Genomic DNA, 21504 nt, shown 5'->3' on the forward strand with positions numbered 1-21504 from the left:
GTGGTTTTTCCTCAGAAAGCAGCCTCTCACTACCCGAGCCTGCTGCATGCTGTGATCTAGATTAAGTGTTTATGGCAGCTTTGATTCCCCGTCAGTCTTTATGCTGTCACCATGTTTCCCTCATCTGTATGTAAATTTTTAAAGTACCATCACAAAGGCAGTCCTTGCCTGCTAAAACTGTGTGCACACACGTGAAGAAGGCATGGATGTACACAATCCTTGGCAAAGAGCAGGGTCATCAAGTTTGCTGTCTGAAAGTGTGTCAGGCGACATCATGTATTAAACAAACCTCAGCTTTAAATATAGCTGCTGTTCAGAACAGGTATAGAAAGTGTTTAATAGTAAGGTTAATATACCAAACACCTTACCTTACAATATAATATGCATTGAGGCTGCTGTTGTTCTGATTTGTGCCATATAAATAAAACTACATTTATTTATTTGCTTACTTTTCCTCAAAGCAATGAGCAAACCCAAAACTTTTTTTTTTTTTTACTAATATCGGACAGAAAGACAACAGATACAAAGACACCAAAATATAAGCCTGATACCACTGCACACACAATAATATGATTCATTGTTAATATAAAAGTACTGAATCAAGCAAATGTTAAAATTTATTTTGAAAGAGATATTACGTAGAGTTTTTAATAAAAAAGACAAACAAAATACAAATACACTTCTTTATAACGCAGAGATTATAAACAGAAATCAGAAGTGAAGACTGTGTACGCATTAAAAGGAAGAAAACAAAAACAGTAGCTTAAAACTGAAGAAAATATGATTCAGACGCTATACTATTTTGTTAATACCCAATATTACTAAATGAAAACAAATGCCTGCGGTTGTATTTTTTACCCACTCTGTGGGACGTTAAGAAAATTTTGTGTGCAGTATTGATCCACTGTGTGCCCTGGGTACACAGAGTGCTCTTCGTCAACTGTTTAAACATGGGTTTAAGCAATGCGGTAATAGTCCACATCTAATCCATGTCATGTCTTTAGCCAATAACACATAGTTCTATAAAAGCTACATAAAAAGTACATATTCTGTACCTCTACCCTGGTACCTGGAAAGGGTCTCGATTGAGGATCCAAGGTCACAGCACATCGTACCACATCCCCTGCCTATCATACCTCTGCTCTTTCACAATGTACACGATCCAGCCCCCAGCCAATCAGGATAAGAATAAATCCCCCTTATCCACGAACCATTGCTCCTGGTGTCCCCTCTCTTTCTCTTTAGAGTTCGGTAAAATAATCTGATTTCAATCCTCAGGACAGAAATGAGGCTTCCTTAAAAACAGCTCCTACATCTGCAGACAAAAGGTTCTCACCTTTAAAATCCACAGCACACGCTGAAGATTTTCTAAGCGTGGCCAAAAGGACCTACCAAGCTGACGGCATGTTTGTGGTCAAAGTCTTGTGGTGTTTGCTTTTAATCTATCACCTCAGTGAGGGAAAGAAAATCAAAGGAATCAGAGCAGGTAAGTGAAATATCATGCTTTGCCTTCGCTTCTGTGATTTATGCACAGATTGATTGATGCTATCAAAATCTTTAACAAGCACTAAATTTAACTGTAGTTCATGCTGTGAATTCATGCTGAGGAAAGTGTTTGCAATGAGACTCACACCGAAACTAGCCAATCTGTACACCGCAGAAGTATACACATAATTTCCCAAAGTATCTCTTTCTAAAGACAATCTTTAAAACAATCTTTACTGTTTATTTAGCCTCACAGTAGATAGTTATAAAGATGTGGTTCCACAGAGTAGTATTTTGCCTAAAAAGCAAAAGCTCCCCGATTTGGTCCCAGGAGGAGACACAAATGGATCACAGAGGGGGCCGACATAGAAACACAGATAAATTAGACATGTGGAGCTACCTGTCATGGCTACCCCGTGTACATCAGGAAGCAGCTGAAAGCAAATTCATGTCTTGTAAAGTGAAATTTTAACCAAGTTTCAGTCCAGCTGCTTCAGGCTGTATGTTTATTTTTACTAATTCATATGAACAATTACATTTAAAAGTTACATTAAGATTCCACAGATGAGCAACAAGTAAGCGGAGAAACACAAACAGTGTGCATGTGTGTGCGTTTCCCTTGTTCCCTTACAGTGAAGAGTCACTTCAAATCGGTATAAAGCTGTTCTGAGCTTTCACGTTTATCCTGTGATAAAACATTTTTCATGCAATCGGTCCTTTCAAGATTGCCAGTGCCCCCAGTGTCTAGGGGAAAAACAGGCCACCAAATGATTTGATGAATATAAAAATATGAATCACGTTTTTTTAACATCTATGGGAGATTTTACAAAGCTGTTAGCCTTTTCTCCACCACGTGGATATCTGGGTGAATGGCGTTCATCCAGAGAGAGACTTAAAAACTGAAACAGCTGTCAGATCTTGTTAAGTTGAACTTATTGTTTTGAACTTTTAAATACTTTTTTAAATAAAATAAAATATTTAGCATCTTAAAACCCAGCCTTTTTTCTACAAAATCTCAACTATTTGAAAGCTCGTAAAGGATGCGTTCACACCTTATTGATGATTGTCATTATTTTAAAAAGTCCTACAACGAAATCATTAAAACGTGCGCAAAAAGGAAAAGTTACTGGAGATTTTAACTCAGATCAGATTTCCTTGTATTATTGTAGGGTGTTTACCTCACAATACAAAGCTACTTGAGGTAACTGTTGTTGTGATTTGGCGCTACATAAATAAATATAAATAAATAAATAAATAAATAAATAAATAAATCATATTCCTTTAGGTTTGCCATTATTTTCTCCATCTCAGTCTTTAGTGCCGGTGTTTTTACTGGGTCTTTAAATGTGGGCTTATGACAGACTTCATGCCCCATTTAGAAATATGTTTTTTTTTAATTATGCGCTGTGATAGATACCATGACTGATTTGCAAAGTAAACACAGTTCTTGTACAAATTTCTGGGTTAGGGTTTGTTTGTGTTCTGTTACTAATGAGTCAGACTGTTTTCACTGATCGTGTCGATAAACAGTCACTGAAGAGACACACCAAAGCAAATGATGATAAATGATGGCTGGATGTTCTTTTACTTTTCTTGCTAAGACGATTTGGGCTTCACATCAGGAACCAGAACTTGTATGAAGGCAGCTGCATTGCTGGGTGTTTACAGGCGCCTTGGTTTTTGGCATTATTGGCTGTGGTTTTAAACATGTTGAGGGAGGAGGAGTTTACGTAACAAATGATAGAAGAGTCTGGCAGAGATTCATCCGATGGGACTTGTTGTGAAGTGATGTCTGTGAGCAGATGCCAGCGAGGTCTGTATGACCTGGACTCACAGCAAAGGGCTTCTGATTGGGCGTTAGTTAGTCTCCAGTCCAATGGAGCCTCAGCAGGAACTGACTGTCCTAATTTCTCCACGTTTACTCACTCAAATACTTACATTAATGCATCAAAACACACTCAGTGTTATCAAATTGACACATTTCCATTCATCATTTGTAATTATTCTGTAAGCATAACCATCGTGTTCTGTAAAGTACTCGTTTCTAACAGACAATCCATCCGTTATTTGATTTCTGAGGTGCAGTGGGGACAGAGCAGAGGGATGTCCTGAGGGAGAAAGAGCTATATGTCAGCAGTTCAGTCTTTAGGCTGTTTTTAGGAGGTGAGGACACCTGCACGCTGGACCCTCTGCAGCTGCACACTCTCACCTCCTGTGGCTTCAACAGCAGTAATCCCCTCATCATCATCACTCATGGGTGGTCGGTAAGGTCAACTCCCTTTTCTCTCTTTACGCTTCGCTGACTTAAGCCACTGGATACTAAACATGGAACTTGACTACAGGGAGGGAAACGTCTTCAAAAGGCTGAAACATGTTGAAAAAACACACCATGAGGTAGACACATGGATCTGCACTGAAATGTAATTAAATTTTGGATCGGATCATGTCAGCCACAATAGCAGTTAGTTCCCAGACCACACCCGTCACAACTCAAGATTACTAAAGTTTTGGTAGAGATTTATACGTACATTATCCATCATTCAACCTTTTTTTTGCTTATCCAGTTCAGGGTTGTTGGGGGGGGCTATCCCAGTGGTCAAAAGGCGAGAGGAGGGGCACATCTTGAATAGGTCGCCAGCCTCTTGCAGGGCTAACACAGAGAAACGTACATTAAAAAGGGGTGGGGTGCTAGTGCCATGACTCTCTTGACCCCACTGAACTTTGACTGCCCTTTTCTCTTTGGAGTATGGAACATTTTGATCTCGGTTACACAACTATAAAGCTGTCTCTATAACAGTGAAAATATTTGTCCACAAACAGACTTAAGAACACCTGCCAAAATACATAAAAACTCCTTGCTGTAATTCCCATTCACAAAACAATCTGTATCATATTTATCTGTCAGCGAGATTTCAACACCAAGCTGAAGTTGGTGAATGCTGCAGGAGAGGTGGAGGATGGCAGATAAAAGGAAGCTGTTACATTCTTGTGCACATGCAGGTCACCTATTCCTAAACTGCAAAACAGGAAGCAGGCCTTGGCTGAGGTTGAACCCTCTTAGTCGCCCTGTAGTTTGTTATGCCTCCCCGTATGAGGTAGCCTGATTTTATTTAGAGTGAAACCATATAGTATATGTTTCACAGTCATGGTATAAAAGCAAAATTTCAAGTTTGATTTTCAATTTAAAGATTTTTTTTTTTTTAGAAAATAACCTAAAATTCTGACTTATGGATGGCAAAAAATGTTTTTTCTGTGGCAGAAACAAACTTCCATAGTCTGAGAATAGGGTCCCAGATGTCAGACAGTCAGTTTGACAAAGGGAGGACAGGAGACACTGAGGATTAGCTGGAGATTAGAGACGCATGGGGAACAAGACACAGGTGAGCGTAATCAACACAGGTGGTGACAATAAAACACTGAATCATAAGTGATATAGAAATGAAAACAGAAAAGGAACAACAATCACCTTTACAGTGAAACATGAAAGATAAATACGGAACATGAATGAACTCATTCAATGGGACAACATTTTGAAGACACGGGAAAAACAAAGAAAAATTTAGCTTCAGACTAAAGGCAGCTGGAACTGGAGAAGCATAAGAGACAGTGAAGGATGACACGTGAAGACACGAGGACATGAACGAGACAGAGGGGACACAGACTGGAATACTGGTGAAGAATAACAAACAGAAGCAAAACACAAAACAGAACTCACTAATTTCACAAGAACTACAAATCACTAAAAAAGAAACTTGTGACAAGTGCTCAAAAATAAGAACCAGAATTCAAAAATACCATGAGAATTCTCCATAAAAGCCAACAAACACTAGCTCAGCAAATGAGAACCAAACAGAAACCCCAATCCCACATACTAAGAATTCAAAAAGGGAAATAAGAAAGAAAAAACCCTCCATAAACACAAAGATGATGCCAATATATGATGGGTGGGGAAAAGTGAAAAATCAACAGTTTGTAACGGTTCATGAGGAAAAATCCTTTAGTTAAGTAACAGAGTCACTGCAGTTTCTCTCATTTTTGCCGAACTGAACTATGCACAGGACTGTACTGTGGACAGCACATATTAACACTTTAAAAGTAAGAAGCTGTTTTTTTAATGCTTAGTTTTGCTGTTGTGAAGGTGGATGGCATAATGGAGAGCTGGGTGATGAGGTTAGCCACGGCTGTGAGGACAAACCTGATAGATGCAAATGTGGTGCTTACAGACTGGCTGTCGCTGGCTCAGCAGCACTATCCAATCGCAGTACAGAAAACCCGCACTGTTGGAAAAGACATAGCTCACCTACTGCAGGCACTTCAGGTGAGAATAAACTCCTCCACTGATCTTTATGATGTCAGTGGACTGAAAGGTGATACATTTTCATTCCATAATCAAACCCATACGTTTCAGCAATCATGCATGTCTTTAATCGCCTACAGGAGCACTACAAGTACCCACTTAGAAATGCTCATTTGATTGGCTACAGCCTCGGCGCTCACATCTCTGGATTTGCTGGGAGCTTTCTGACAGGTCCGGAGAAGATTGGAAGAATTACTGGTGAGATTTTTAGTCCTTTCATAGCTAAATTTAATAAATAGCAATTTATTCATTTAATATTCTAAAACCACCCAATGCTTGTGTATATCATGTGTGTTCAGGGCTCGATCCAGCCGGTCCGCTGTTTGAAGGCATGTCTCCCACGGACAGACTGTCTCCTGATGATGCTGAATTTGTGGATGCCATCCACACTTTCACCCACGAGCGTATGGGCCTCAGTGTGGGAATTAAGCAAGCTGTGGCCCATTATGACTTTTACCCGAATGGAGGAGATTTCCAACCAGGGTGTGACCTGCAAAACATTTACGAGCACATATCCCAGTACGGGATCCTCGGTAAGATAAATCTGTAACAGCACATTAAAAATTGCGACCACCAGAAATAACCATGATTGTTTTATAGTATAGTATTTCTGCAGCATGAAATAAGCAGCTCTGTGATGCCTCTTAGAGGCTGCAGTGTTTTATGGTCTGTAAGTGTGGGATAGAACAACAGAACATCCTGCTGTCTGTTTGCCGCTGAAGACTGGCAACAAGCTGCCTGGTCTGATGAGTCTCAATCTCTGCTCTGACATTCAGATATAAACAGCATGGATCGATCCTGCCTTGAATTCACGGTTCAAACTGCTGCTTTTAGTGATGTAATCATGTGGAGGATATTTTCTTGCCTCTCTTAGTACCAACTAAGGGTCAGCCTACCTGAGTATTGTCCATCCCTTTATGATCACAGTGCACCCAGCAACTGTGCGATGATATCATGTCAGCATGAACCGAATGTTTCCAGCACCTTGTTGAATCCAGCATCCAACCCTAGCCAGATGTATCTAATGAAGTGGCCACTTTAAACATTGTATTGAAACTTAAATATTACAAACATTTTTCTGAACAAACAGTCTTTTACAAATTTAGACCATATTTATCAGGAATACCAAAGCTATTATATTTGTTTATTTATTTAATGTCTGCATTGATGAGTCCACATAAAGTAGGCATTCATTCCCTGTTTGAAAAGGCATTCAAGTTTCTGGTTCCTCTGGTTTAAATCAAAGCTCCAATCAGAGCAGTATGTTCTCTGCTTAAAGGCTTTCTGGTTTCCTTCTTTGCACGCTCTATCATAACATTTTTTCTTCTTAATTGGCCTTGCCACCTCAGAACACTGGTTTAGAAGCCACGTCTAGGATGCCGATTCCTCTTCTGCTTGTTGACAGTTTCTTCTTCTGTGTTTAGGCAGATGTATTTAATTTCATGCAGTCTAACAGAAGTGGCTGTGGGATTTATGCTGCCTCTCAATCCTAAACACATCCTCACAATATGACAGCGAGAACCACATTAAAGCATCTGTCATCCTCAGGAGTTAATTAGCAACATGTGCCGTGCTTTTTCTCTGTCCATCCGTCTGAGCTGAGCTGCCTTCAGGCTACAAGCTGCTGCTCAGAGAAACGGCCTTCAGAGCAGAGCCGTGTCAGACATAATGAGTCACTTATAGGAGATGTGACAGAAGCAAGAGCTGATAGATGCCACCATTTGGCGATAATGAACTCGATCCACAAATAATGGTCAGGCTTCGTGGTTTAGCTCTTCCACAATCCGTTGAAAGTCAGATCAAAGTCGTTTTGGAGAAGCAGGTTTAAAATTTTCACCACATTTTTATTTTTCTCTTAGGCTTTGAGCAAACAGTGAAATGTGCCCATGAGCGCTCTGTCCATCTCTTCATCGACTCTCTGCTCAACAAAGACAAGCAGAGCATGGCCTACAGGTGCAGCGACAACAGCGCCTTTGACAAGGGCGTCTGTCTGGACTGCCGGAAGAATCGCTGCAACACACTCGGCTATGATATCAAGAAAGTCCGCACGGGCACCAGCAAGAGGCTCTACCTGAAAACACGGTCTCGGATGCCTTACAAACGTATGGTTTGTCATTTTGACCTAACAGCCGTGTAAAAGTCATAACTGACCAACAGGATACACTTATGTCCCATTAAAGACTTAATATATATAAATAGCTTTTGCGTGTGTTATTAAGGCAAAATAAATCAGTTTGATGACAAGATTACACAAAAATAAGGAGGCCAAATTTTATTTAAGTTAAAGCGGAGTGGCAGTAGATTTGAAAGGATTCGGTGCATCTGTCATCATGGCATAAAATCTCATCCCAAGAAGATTTCTAGTCGTTATTTGTTATTCAAGTAAACCTACGACAAGACCTAGACTTTTTACAGCTTCATTTCTTTTGAGAATGAAAAAATGAGAAATTACAAACCACTAATTTCATTTGTAATTTAGATCTTTAGTAGGAAAGGGTGGCTTTTAGATTGGTGCCATCAACTGGGCTGGAAACCACAAAGCTTTGGTGTTTTAATGGAACTTGCAGACATGAAAACATAAATATCAGATAAATATCAATATCAGAAACTTTGCACTTTGATGGCCTCATTTTCCCGGTTTTCTGCCTTGATTGAACTCCATTACAGTGGGGCAAAAAAGTATTTAGTCAGCCACCGATTGTGCAAGTTCCCCCACCTAAAATGATGACAGAGGTCAGTAATTTGCACCAGAGGTACACTTCAACTGTGAGAGACAGAATGTGAAAAAAAAAAAATCCATGAATCCACATGGTAGGATTTGTAAAGAATTTATTCGTAAATCAGGGTGGAAAATAAGTATTTGGTCAATAACAAAAATACAACTCAATACTTTGTAACATAACCTTTGTTGGCAATAACAGAGGTCAAACGTTTACTATAGGTCTTTACCAGGTTTGCACACACAGTAGCTGGTATTTTGGCCCATTCCTCCATGCAGATCTTCTCGAGAGCAGTGATGTTTTGGGGCTGTCGCCGAGCAACACGGACTTTCAACTCCCGCCACAGATTTTCTATGGGGTTGAGGTCTGGAGACTGGCTAGGCCACTCCAGGACTTTCAAATGCTTCTTACGGAGCCACTCCTTTGTTGCCCGGGCGGTGTGTTTTGGATCATTGTCATGTTGGAAGACCCAGCCTCGTTTCATCTTCAAAGTTCTCACTGATGGAAGGAGGTTTTGGCTCAAAATCTCACGATACATGGCCCCATTCATTCTGTCCTTAACACGGATCAGTCGTCCTGTCCCCTTGGCAGAAAAACAGCCCCATAGCATGATGTTTCCACCCCCATGCTTCACAGTAGGTATGGTGTTCTTGGGATGCAACTCAGTATTCTTCTTCCTCCAAACACGACGATTGAGTTTATACCAAAAAGTTCTACTTTGGTTTCATCTGACCACATGACATTCTCCCAATCCTCTGCTGTATCATCCATGTGCTCTCTGGCAAACTTCAGACGGGCCTGGACATGCACTGGCTTCAGCAGCGGAACACGTCTGGCACTGCGGGATTTGATTCCCTGCCGTTGTAGTGTGTTACTGATGGTGACCTTTGTTACTTTGGTCCCAGCTCTCTGCAGGTCATTCACCAGGTCCCCCCGTGTGGTTCTGGGATCTTTGCTCACCGTTCTCATGATCATTTTGACCCCACGGGATGAGATCTTGCGTGGAGCCCCAGATCGAGGGAGATTATCAGTGGTCTTGTATGTCTTCCATTTTCTGATGATTACTCCCACAGTTGATTTTTTTCACACCAAGCTGCTTGCCTATTGTAGATTCACTCTTCCCAGTCTGGTGCAGGTCTACAATACTTTTCCTGGTGTCCTTCGAAAGCTCTTTGGTCTTGGCCATGGCGGAGTTTGGAGTCTGACTGTTTGAGGCTGTGGACAGGTGTCTTTTATACAGATGATGAGTTCAAACAGGTGCCATTCATACAGGTAACGAGTGGGGGACAGAAAAGCTTCTTACAGAAGACGTTACAGGTCTGTGAGAGCCAGAGATTTTCCTTGTTTGAGGTGACCAAATACTTATTTTCCACCCTAATTTACGAATAAATTCTTTACAAATCCTACCATGTGGATTCATGGATTTTTTTTTCACATTCTGTCTCTCACAGTTGAAGTGTACCTCTGGTGCAAATTACTGACCTCTGTCATCATTTTAAGCGGGGGAACTTGCACAATCGGTGGCTGACTAAATACTTTTTTGCCCCACTGTAGCTCCATAAGCCTAGGATAAGCAAATTAGATTTTAGTAGTTAAAAGTGAAAGATCAGGGCCACTTTGGCCTCATAAAACATTTTTTCTTTGTCTAAATCAAAAAAATTACAGAGCAGTTTTTGCCAATTTTTCACACTATCGAATAAAAACTTACATCTAAATCTGTTTAGACAGTCCACATCCACCAGTAAATGAATCCAGTCCTCTGTTTGACTGGTAGGAATACAAAAATCAGCCATTATCTACACAAAATCTGTTCCTGTTTCAATGTTTTATTATCCTATATGTTAGACTGATAAAATGTAAAGCTAACAAGAAAAACTGAAAACTGTGTCGGGGGTTTCTCTGTAACCGTGTCCTCTTCTTCTTCTGTTTCTGGCTTCCACCCTTCAGTCTATCATTACCAGTTCAGGGTCCAGTTCATCAATCAGACGGAGAAGGTTGAGCCCTCTCTTACGATCTCCCTCACAGGAACCAAAGAAGAGAGTGGAGCTGTGGACATCACCTTGTGAGTACTGTACCAACACCAACCCCCCATCGGGTTTAAATCAGAACACATGAGCACTCTTTGACACATGCAATATGCAGCTGGGCTCTCAGCTCTACAAAGCAAGTTAAGGAGAGCAGCTGACACACATGGAAACAACTGAAGCCTTTGCATGAAAGAGAACTATAAATGGCAATGATGGGATGAATAATTTAAACAAGACAATATTCCCTGACAACTGTGTTATCCTTCATATTCTGTGTATCAAAGCGTCTCAGGCTAAACAGTGCTAGCAGAGGAAATCTCATCTGCTGTCCCGCTCTAGTCTGAGCCGCCACAACAGCCTTTTGCAGGGTGATTAACTCTCGTCTAACTTTGTCTCTCTCGATTACTGTTTTAAAAATCTCCACCAGCAATGAAAAGATTTCAGGTAACAAAACCTTCACCTTCCTGATCACCCTGGACAGAGACTTGGGGGAACTGATGTTGCTCAATATACGCTGGGAGGCATCTCCTCTGTGGGAAAATGTGTGGGACAAGGTGCAGACCATCATTCCTTGGAGAACTTGGGAAAGAAAAAGACTCCTGAATGTGGGCAAAGTCAGCGTCAAAGCGGGCGAAACACAGAGGAGGTACATGTGTTTCTTACGAGCTAGCAGCATAAAACCAAAAGTTTTTCTTGATTGCTGTAAATTTTCTTGTTTTAACCAAAGTTTCTTTAGCAGACACCAAAAAAACAGGAATTGTTCTGTCTTTAATTGTTTATCTATTACTTTGGTGTAGAATGAATGGGGGAGGTTATTATCAACAAACTGTAAAACTTATAAATATATAATTAAATCAAAACCTTTATGCCTTCCATATTTTCTAAAGAAATCCAGCAGGCCGGATTGGAGTCTTAGCTGTGCCAATTCTGCCCCCCAGCCTCATGTTTGACACCCCTAAATTAAGGGCTTAAATGATGGAGAGCACAAATAATTATACAGCTTTTCATCATCATACCGGGCTTTATTCCACACATGATTCCAACACTGCTGAAGCCTTTTCTATTTTTTTAAACTACATATTTTTAAATTGATTTTATTTACATACACACACACATATATATATATATATATATATATATATATATATATATATATATATATATATATATATATATATATATATATATATATGTGTGTGTATATGTGTATATATATGTATATGTATATATATGTGTATATATATATATATATATATATATATATGTATGTATATGTATGTATATATATATATATATATATATATATATATATATATATATATATATATATATATATATATATATATATATATATATATATGTATATATGTGTGTGTATATGTGTATATATATGTATATGTATATATATGTGTGTATATATATATATATATATATATATGTATGTATATATATATATGTATATATATGTGTGTATATATATGTATATATATGTGTGTATATATACATATATATATATATATATGTGTGTATATATATATATATATATATGTGTGTGTATATATATATATATGTGTGTGTATATATATATATATATGTGTGTGTATATATATATATATATGTGTGTGTATATATATATATATATATATATATATATATATATATATATATATATATATGTATGTATATATATATATACATATACAAATGCTTCAATGATCCAGTCCAAACCCATTTCAACAAAAGCCGTGACAAAAACTAAGAACATTAACTGAACTTTTAAAGGTGAAATGTTTTTTAGTGATTGATACTTTTCAGCTTGTTTGTTTTCTTTGTATTATTTTTTTGTTTCATGATAGATCACATATTTCCTGTAGGTTGCAGGTCTAACTGCAGACAGACATGACAGGCTAGTTTAGTCTACAGCAGCCAACAATATGTGTCAAAAAGTGGTTTAGCATTATCTTTGCTGCATGCAAAAAGCTCTTCTCTGAAAGAGACGTCTGAATGGCTCTATCTGAATATATGTGTCATTCAGCATTAATGGGGCCTTCACGGATTAGCACGTTACAGCTGTGGCTCAGGAGGAAGAGCAGGTTGTCTACTAATTGGAAGGTCAGTGGTTTTAGTCTGCGTGTCAGTGTTTCCCTGGGCAAGATGCTGAGCCCTGAGCTGCCCCTGCTGCATCTATGTGTTAGGTTAAATCACTTTAAAAGCAATTAGGCATAGAAAATGGTGATTAAGGCTTGTGGCTAGAAAGTACTTTGAGTGCTCAAATAGAGTAAGAGAGTGCAATGTAAGTACCAGTCCTTTTACTGTTGCATCTATCGGAGGACACAGTGTCCATGATTTCCAAAATATCTTCACATTCCCACTCTGTACACATTCAAATGAGCTTTGACCCAGAGAAAGCTGCTGTGTTTTGGATGGTGTTTGGGGTTTTTTCTCTTTGCATTGTAAAGTTTTAACTTGCATTGGTGGCATCACAGATGACCTCTGTTGACCCTGCAGTTTTTCGTATCACATTCAAAGCACATATATATGAGCATATATGATATTTCCAAATATAAAATAAAAATCACACTGTGATATTTAATAGAGCTGAAAATGGGATAAACAGGAAAGAAAGTCAAGTACAGTTGTCTCAAATTGTACAATAGTGCTAAGACGAGTAATATTACTGATACTGAATTATATTAATTCAGTTCAGTTTTAATGAAATAGCACCAAATTGTAACAACAGTTGGCTCAAGGTGCTTCATATTGTAAGGTAAAGATGCTACAATCGTATAAAGAACACACTTGAGACCATTACAGACTGCTGATGCCATCTAGTGGGTTGTTTCCCATACACAGACTGGTTAATCTTTACTCCTGCACTCACTCTTTCTGTTTAATCGCAGCGTGTTAACGACACCGTCTCTGTTTTCCAGGACATCTTTCTGTTCCATGACAAACGAGAGACAAATGGAAGCGTCAGAAGACATGGTGTTTGTACGCTGTAAGGAAGAGAGACCAAAAAGGCCCAGAAGAAAGGACAACTTATAGACTTGTGTGGGTCACTCGCTGAAGATCTAACTGAAGATATCAGTTGAATGGCCCTTGAAAACAACAACGAATGCGATAAAATTCTCCCTCCTTGAAGGGAAGTTGTGTACATTCAGGGAGTAACTCAGAAAACCATAATTGCTGGAAAGAAGTGCTGAATAAATATACTGTTCTTTTCTATCATGTCATTAGGTGGGTTTATTTTTCTACACATGCACAAAGGTCCATTCGTATCCAGCTACGGACTAACACATTTTTCCATGTCACAAATGTGCAGATATTTTGGTTGAATGAAAACACAACTGACAGGTTGAACTGTAAGTTAAAGCGCTAAACCCTTTAAAGCCTGAAACGGGAACTAATCTAAATTCTAACTGAAAATTGATGTTTATAAAACCCTCTATTGATGCCTATTTTGCATCTATTATTTGAATTTGTATCATAATTGCTTGAAAACAAAATCAGTCTTAAAATCTCATTAAGAGATTAAGAAAGGCAAGTAATTACCAGGTGATGACTGCAGAGGGCAGGCTGTTACAGCTGAAAACTCGAATGCAGTTGAATCTTGTTCTTCTAAATCAGGTGCGACACTTGAATCTTCTTACCAATCATCACTTTGAACCATTTGTGGGTTGAATAACATAATAACATTAAATTAAATTGTAAAATGTTTCTTTTTTAAAATATCAGAAATCCATGGCGCTACCTTTTAACACTGGACAAAGAGGGAAACAATATGGTAAATTCAACTTTATTAATGCAGTTCAAGTAATTCAAAAGAAATTATACATTTCCACCTTTGCAAATGTAGTAAAATATTCAAATTAAGCAGGATGAGAATCAGAACAAAAGAAGGGGGAAAACAAAACCACACAATTTGAAGGCACAGTATAAAAGACAACGCATTAAATCAGACAGTAGTAATGAATCTATAACATTATGGATTCTGTTTACATCGCTTACATTTCAGTGCAACATCAACAAACAAAATCCCAGAGTACTAACCCTCGACACCAAGTATCCACATCATACATATATTTTTTTTTTTAAAAAGATACGAATGTTTCAGCAAAGCGTCTCTCTCTCTCACACACAGACAAAAGCTTTTTTTTTTAAAAAGCCACAGAAAATCTCATAACCAACAAAAAGCATAACTAGTAGCACCACAAAGACAAAGAACATAAGAAAAGGGAGCAAAAGAATTGCATTTGTGCCTGTTCACAAGCTTTGCTGCAGCACACGGTTTTCCGTGTACCCTCTCAGGAGGACACGCTGGAGGCATTTCTCACTGAGAAGGTCAAATGTTAAAACTCTGTGAAGCTCTGCATAGAATCTGGTCTGTAAGACATCCTGGCACCTTGCACATAAAACAATGCTAAATTGCAGCTGCGCTCAACAGAGCTCATTTGAGGGAGCATCTCTTTTATTCTACTAAACATATGTTATGTAGTCTACAAATCATGTTTGTGTGTGTTCTGCATTTGTATCTATTTATCTGAAGAGAACCTAAAATTACACTTACTGAATACTGCTCAAGTTAAGCCAAAAAAGGTTTTTATCTGTGTGCAAAATTGGATTCTTCACGTGCTGGCTGATAAAGTGTCTACAATCAGGCAAGGCTATGCTCTAAGTTGCATCACACAGACATCGTTTCAGTCTTCAGTAACGATTGCTGACACTTGTACATCAACTTCAGTCACACTGCTCCGAGTAGGCACATATTTAATGTAATCACACAAAACCAAAGGGAGTAACAAAGGTTAACAAAATCCCCAATCAGTAGCAAAAAGAAGGACAGAACAGTAGTGGATGGCTGATGCGATGTGATTGTTCACTCTGATAAAGATCTGTTAACAGCAGCAACAAAGCAATAATACAATTAGAATCGCTAGACTTCCCAACTCCATGCACAATAGAAACAATCTCAACTGCATTAAAAAGCATTAAAAGCAAAAAAACAAAGAAAAAACAAAAAACAAACCACATATAAACCCGGACAGGTTCCTTATCTGGGTATAAAGGTCTGACTGCATTTGAGTGGTTTTACTTTGTCTTTAACAACTGCTAATGTGTGAAAAGATGGACAGATGACAAGAGTTAAAAGACACGACAGTCAAACCAGGACTTCTCTCTCCTCTAATCAGTTCTGTACACTTGTATTGTTTGGTTTAACGCATTCTGGTTTAGCTTTCACTTTTCTGAATGTAGCACAAAGTGGTTGTTTCACCGCTCAGAGTCAAAGCAACCAGTTAGGTAAAAAGAGTTATTACAGAATACAAGTGTGATACAATCAGTTTAACAAAAGCTATTTTCTCGTCATTCAATTCCACCTCAAGTATTTTGTTGTAAACACATCTGCAAACCATATCACAACTACAAATACACAAATTCAGACCACCAGATGACTGACTGGTCTTATCGAGCTCATTTATATACATTCTTCCAGTCCTGTCCTCTGCCTTGGATGGCAGCTTACGTGACCTGTAGGCCTGAGCCAGAAGAGACTCTACCCAGACATCTGTAAGCAGTCGTCTTTACACTTGTATTCTGTCATTTTATTGATCCTGAGAAGATGAATTAAAATAGTGAACGATCTCCATTCAAAGAAAAATAAATTCATGTGAAACAAAAGACAAAACGACCTCAACATTTATATATTTGCACACAGAAGGAACAGAAGTATGCCTTACAAAAAAAATATTATATGTATTGGGGGGAAAAAGTCACATTGGCAAAAGAAAAACAGGTTCTTTTCAAACACAAAGTCTCAGATCTGTTTTTGATTGGCAGCAGAAATTTGTGAAAAACTAATAAATTTGCTTTTCTCTCCTCCACAAAAAAGAAAAAAATTCAAAGGTTTAAAAAAAAGAAAAAAAAAGAAACAAGATTAAGATTAAATAACGGAGATCAGTAAATTTCTCCCCCGTTCATCCTTGGAAAAATGTATTTCCTATAAAAGCTAAGTGAACCACTGCTAGTCTTGCTCTTAGAGCAGAGATGAGTGAGTTTGTTAGACCCAAAAATACATCAGGTTTTGTCCAGTAAAAATGTTTCAGTTGCAAGTTCTCAGAATTCTGCAATAAGTGGTAAAGGTAACTCTTTGGAGTAAGGTGCTCCGATTGTAGGCACGAAGAAGAACCAAGGCAACAAGCGGACTTTTGCCTCATTGTCTCAACAGTCCCATTTGATACTGCTCTCTTTGTTGACGCTGCTGACGCTGCTGGCGCTGGCCCTGAGCTTGGCGCTGGCCCTGAGCTTGGCGCTGGCCCTGTGATGCTGGGGGCCGCCGTCTCAGAGTATTCAGGGTGTCTACAGGAAATGGACATCTCAATTAACTTAAAGAAATACAGTGAATGCTGCAAATTAATGCTACTACCATTTATATTGTTAGAAATGCCCACAGTAGAAGTGACTATTACATGATAAGGTAATCATGTTGGACTACAAAGTATTTCTTAGCACCTTGCTATTCAGCCATCTCTTCTCTTTAACCTAAATATGCATTCAGTAATCCACAGTTGTGGAAGTTTATACACATACATACACACACTTGTGCATATTTATATCCTTGTGGGGGACATCTCATTGACATAATGCTTTCCCTAGCCACTTACCCTAACCATCAAAAATGAATGCCTAACCCTGACCCTTACCCTAAACCTAACCATAACCCAATTGTAACCCTGACTCTAAAACCATATTTTGAGTCTCAAAAATGCTTTCGTGCCTTGTGGTGGTCCCCACAAGGGCTGTCGGTCCCCACAAGTATAGTAAATTCCAATTTTTGGTCCCCACAAAGATGTTAATACCCATACACACACACATATCATGAACATGAAAGTCCTGGTAATTTAGGGATTTGATTTCTCTGAACTGTTCATTTTCCAGGGTGGAATAACTGTGCATCATACATCTTTAATTATTTAAAACACAAGAATTAGATGCAAAAGTTTAAATTTGTTTGGGATTTTCTCTAATCCATACAGGGATCCATACATGGGAATATCCCTTAGCAAGTTGCACCTCAACCCGATGCTTTTGGCATAATTCTGACTGGATATGTGACCAGTCTTGGCAAAGTTTGGTTTGACTAAGGGACATTTAATTAAATGTTGTGGAGGGTGTATATTTTTGATCCTACAGACACTGAATCAATTTTGGATTTTTTCTAAACTCCTTAAAAGTCTCAAATTACCATGACATTCATGGCCATGGCCTACTAAAACATGTAAATATAAACTGAGTTACATACAGATGAACTGTTAGTATACTTGCAAAATGTATTATATGCATTATTGAAAAAAACATTTTTTTTTCTCAATGATGTATATACATTTTTTTGTTTAAAAAAATACTTTTTGTTTAAAATTATTAAATAAAAAATTAAATGGTTAAAATACAAAATGTATGAGAAAAAAAATATACATCCTCTGAGAATAAAGAGAAATCCTTACAAAGAAAAGAAACTAGCGTAAATTTTTTTCATGCTATAAGGTTTTACAACAAGAGGGAAAAACCTCTGCGGTGGATGACCTAATCAAGTTAAACTGTACTTTGCAATGGGATTCTTAAAAAAGGAAATACTTGAGATTTTAGAAGTCCGAAGATTAATTTGTCACAAATAGGCTAAAGTTAGAAGAAAAGAAAACCCTGATTTGAATGAACTAGAAGTCACGGCCCATCTGCTCATTAACATGGACATGTGCTGGAATCCTTGATGTGATGAAATTGACTAAATCTTACAAATAGAACCAGTATGGAGTTTGATATCCAAAATGAAAGTAAACAAACTTTTTTAATATCTAATTTCCCTTCTCTCCCTCACTCCAAAATTAGTTTTTCTTTAACCCACAACAGGCCACAGATTACATCACAGTTTCCTTTTTTTGCAGAGCCCTGGTTTAGATACGTACCAGATACATGCTTGCGTGGAGGAAGCTTGGGGTTGCTACTGGGTGTGTGGACACTGCAGACCTTGATGAAGCCAACCATTAGCATGATGAGAGCAACACCCATCAACAGCACTGCCCACCAGTAGGCCTGAATGACACAGAATGTAATAAAAAATATTTAAGCACAGACAAGAATCACTAAAAATATTAGCTATGTGTGTTTGTCACCATGTTGACAAATCTTTGTCACTATATACACTCCCACACTGAGACACTCACCACTATCCAGTCTGCAATACTGTTATAGAAATCAGGATTAAAGATGGCTTTCTTTAGCCTTGCAAGAGGCCCGTCTGCATCCACCAGGCGACACTTATTGAACACATCGCAGTATCCCTTGAAGTCATTGCAGGGTGAGCCAGGCTGCAGCGTCACCACTTTCCCACTGAAATACTGGGCCCATCTCTGTGACCCTGTGCTGCTGCAGGTGCTGGGATTCGCTGAGGGTAGAAAGAAAGTAAGTGACATCTGTATTACCAAGAAAATGTTTTAATCGTAAAGATGTTCTCATGACTAAAAGCAAACATTAAAACCAACAGTCACTTATGCTATACGTCAGATAATTCTAGTTTTAAATGACTATACTTAGTGTACATTTTGACATGTGAACAATCAGACACTCACTTTTCTCCTGGCAGCACACATGGCACAGGTCAGTAGCCTCATCCTTGCCATCCTCCTTAGCACAGCTACATACCTCCAGATTGTGCTTTGCACAGACAGAACCAGTGCAGGCCTATTTCAAAAAACAAAAACTTTAACTTATGATACAAACTCACAAAGCGGGAAAACAAGACACGAAGCCGATTATATGAGCATACCCCATTGATGCAAACTTGTGTATCTTTATGACAAAAGGTGAAATTCTCCTTTGGCTGTGAGGCAGGACATAGAGCAGTATTTCCACCACACCTGCCCTCATTGGCACACTCAGAATCTGGTCTGCACACCTCATTATTGGTCTTGAAAGTACATTCTCCTGTGCAACATGGGCCTTGGCTGGGACTGCGTAAAAACAATGAAAACCATGCAACCAAAAGTCAAACAAATGCTGCCCTGTTCACAGCTGTGTTCTGTGCTCACTAATACCACAATCAACAGTTCATCACAAAATCTTACCTGCAGATTTTGCCGGGTCTAAGTTTGCACTTTTCGCCATCCCCTGAATCTGCACTAAAGCAACAGTTGTCTTTACACTGGTCTTGGTAGCCACAGTCACACTGCTCTCCCTCTTCCACCAGACCATTACCACAGATAGGATGGCCAGACTCTGTACACACAGAAACAACAGACTGAAAGAGCATCTCTCTCTCTCTCTCTCTCACTCACTCACACACAGATAACAAAATCCTTTTATTTATTTGATCACATAAGAGAATTTACCAACAAAACAGCTATCTCTTTTCTTTTGTAGAACAGCGGTTATATTCCCGATGCTGCAGCTTGAGAACTTGTTATTGTTGAGCCTGTCCCCTGATGTGGCTCTGGCATACATAATGTAGTTCCCTCTCTCCTTTTGTCCTTGCTCCTTAGACTCTCCAGGGGTGCATACGCTACCAGAGTCATGCTGTGAAATAGTAGGCAAGCAAAAGAGAAACAGCAGAGCTCTGAGAAAGTTCCACAGAATAAATACAGCTCGGCAAGAGAAAGTAGGCTACTGGCAAAGGCCGGGATTTAAATAATAGTACTTACAGGTGAGCCAAAGTTGTGTCCGACCTCATGAGCGAAGGTGATGTGTGACACCTTGGGGGGGACATGTGAGCCATAGTTCTGCACTGTGATGATACCAGTGTTCAGAGACTTTGTCCTTCCATCTGAGTATTTTCTGTTCTTCTCACAAATTCCCCCGGAGCTTCCTGCGGTAAAAACAAAGGGTGCGATGCATTAACAGGTCAAACACAGCCAGGATTTGTTTGAATTTGCTTGCTAGACAAAACCTAAAAGTCCAGTTGGAGATAATGTGCATCTCAACAGTGGTTATCAACGTTCTGTTGAACCAGGCCTTCTGAGCATGTTTAGAAGCCCATCATAATTCTTAATCTGTACAAAATGACCCATATGAGTTCTGCCTACTCCAGTCAGAAACACTTTAATGATGATGATGATGATAAAACACTGCTAAATATGTAAAGAGAATAGAAAACAACATTAAAATGCAATCCTGTTGTAAATAAGACACAAAATTAATGCTGCAGAAAATAATTAAACTGGGAATTCAGTCCACAGAGCAATAAAATAAACATTTCATTTTAAGTTAATTATTTTAAAGCCAAATGCGCTCTCACTGCTGCAGTTTATTTTTAATGTGACAGCTCTGAAATTTTAAAGTGTATATATTTAAATATTACATTTCTTTATCCCATAGCCTAATAAAGGAAACGTGGAAATCACAGATCAAAGTGAAAATTATTTTACTTTTAAACAGGCATTCTTGCGTTCTGTGTTTTAGCAGCTGCAATTCCAGCAGTGTCAAAGGCGACTTAGCAGCAGATTAGAATCAAGCAAAAACAACATTTTTATATTTTCTGCATCACCAACCGAATACACACATGAATGCAACAGTCTGTGCTGCTGTTACTTTACATCTGGGCTTCATTCCTGATGTTGGTATGGTTTGACAGCTTGCACATATGAAAGGTATTCGCTCAGCAAAGAATACGAGTTAAAAAATGCTATAAATAAAACATTACGTGAAAACGTGGCAACTAAAACAGTGAATCTAACCTGCTCAAAAGCAGGTTGTGTGTTCAGCAACAGTTACCACATAACAGTGACTTAGCCACCTGTGCGGGTGACAAAACCTTACTTTTAGCTCACTAACCCATTGTACACCCCTCTGGTTCAATATGGACAACAAAATACACACATACATACAGACACACAGTAGCAGGGCATGGAGATGCTGGTAGTTTCAGCAA

The 21504-nt window shown here is 38.7% G+C and overlaps 2 protein-coding genes across 3 annotated transcripts in view; one reads left to right on the forward strand and one right to left on the reverse strand.

Moving 5' to 3' along the window:
• Positions 1-1151: 1151 nt before the first annotated feature.
• On the forward strand, positions 1152-13809 carry lipca (lipase, hepatic a). Of its 2 annotated transcripts, none has more exons than XM_085401660.1 (9): positions 1152-1486; positions 3565-3749; positions 5624-5803; positions 5923-6040; positions 6142-6375; positions 7702-7944; positions 10510-10624; positions 11017-11235; positions 13520-13809. In XM_085401660.1, the coding sequence occupies exons 1-9, from the start codon at positions 1405-1407 to the stop codon at positions 13632-13634; spliced, it is 1491 nt and encodes a 496-aa protein (XP_085257786.1). In that variant the 5' UTR covers positions 1152-1404; the 3' UTR covers positions 13635-13809. The 2 variants fall into 2 exon arrangements, with proteins under 2 accessions (XP_085257786.1, XP_085257789.1); XM_085401663.1 differs by having other exon boundaries at positions 1161-1486; positions 3571-3749.
• A 1450-nt stretch (positions 13810-15259) lies between these two features.
• adam10a (ADAM metallopeptidase domain 10a) overlaps positions 15260-21504 on the reverse strand; it is a 31973-nt gene continuing 25728 nt past the window's right edge. The window contains exons 9-16 of the mRNA XM_085401670.1: positions 20279-20442; positions 19970-20153; positions 19706-19856; positions 19408-19591; positions 19211-19322; positions 18806-19026; positions 18548-18674; positions 15260-16943 (exon numbers count right to left, since the gene is read on the reverse strand). Coding sequence (XP_085257796.1) covers positions 16798-16943; positions 18548-18674; positions 18806-19026; positions 19211-19322; positions 19408-19591; positions 19706-19856; positions 19970-20153; positions 20279-20442 — 1289 coding nt within the window. The 3' untranslated portion in view covers positions 15260-16797. The remainder of the gene's footprint in view (positions 16944-18547; positions 18675-18805; positions 19027-19210; positions 19323-19407; positions 19592-19705; positions 19857-19969; positions 20154-20278; positions 20443-21504) is intronic.

Source organism: Rhamphochromis longiceps, linkage group LG1 (assembly GCF_057381845.1).
Source record: "Rhamphochromis longiceps isolate RC_006_pf linkage group LG1, R_longiceps_female_GT1.1, whole genome shotgun sequence".
Lineage (NCBI taxonomy): Eukaryota > Metazoa > Chordata > Actinopteri > Cichliformes > Cichlidae > Rhamphochromis > Rhamphochromis longiceps.

Bases quoted from the DNA above. Each gene is read 5' to 3' on its own strand.
- lipca (XM_085401660.1), top strand. From the start codon at position 1,405: ATGTTTGTGGTCAAAGTCTTGTGGTGTTTGCTTTTAATCTATCACCTC. The intron at 3,750-5,623 runs GTAAGGTCAACT...GCTGTTGTGAAG, and splicing joins TCATCACTCATGGGTGGTCG to GTGGATGGCATAATGGAGAG. The intron at 7,945-10,509 runs GTATGGTTTGTC...TCCACCCTTCAG, and splicing joins GTCTCGGATGCCTTACAAAC to TCTATCATTACCAGTTCAGG.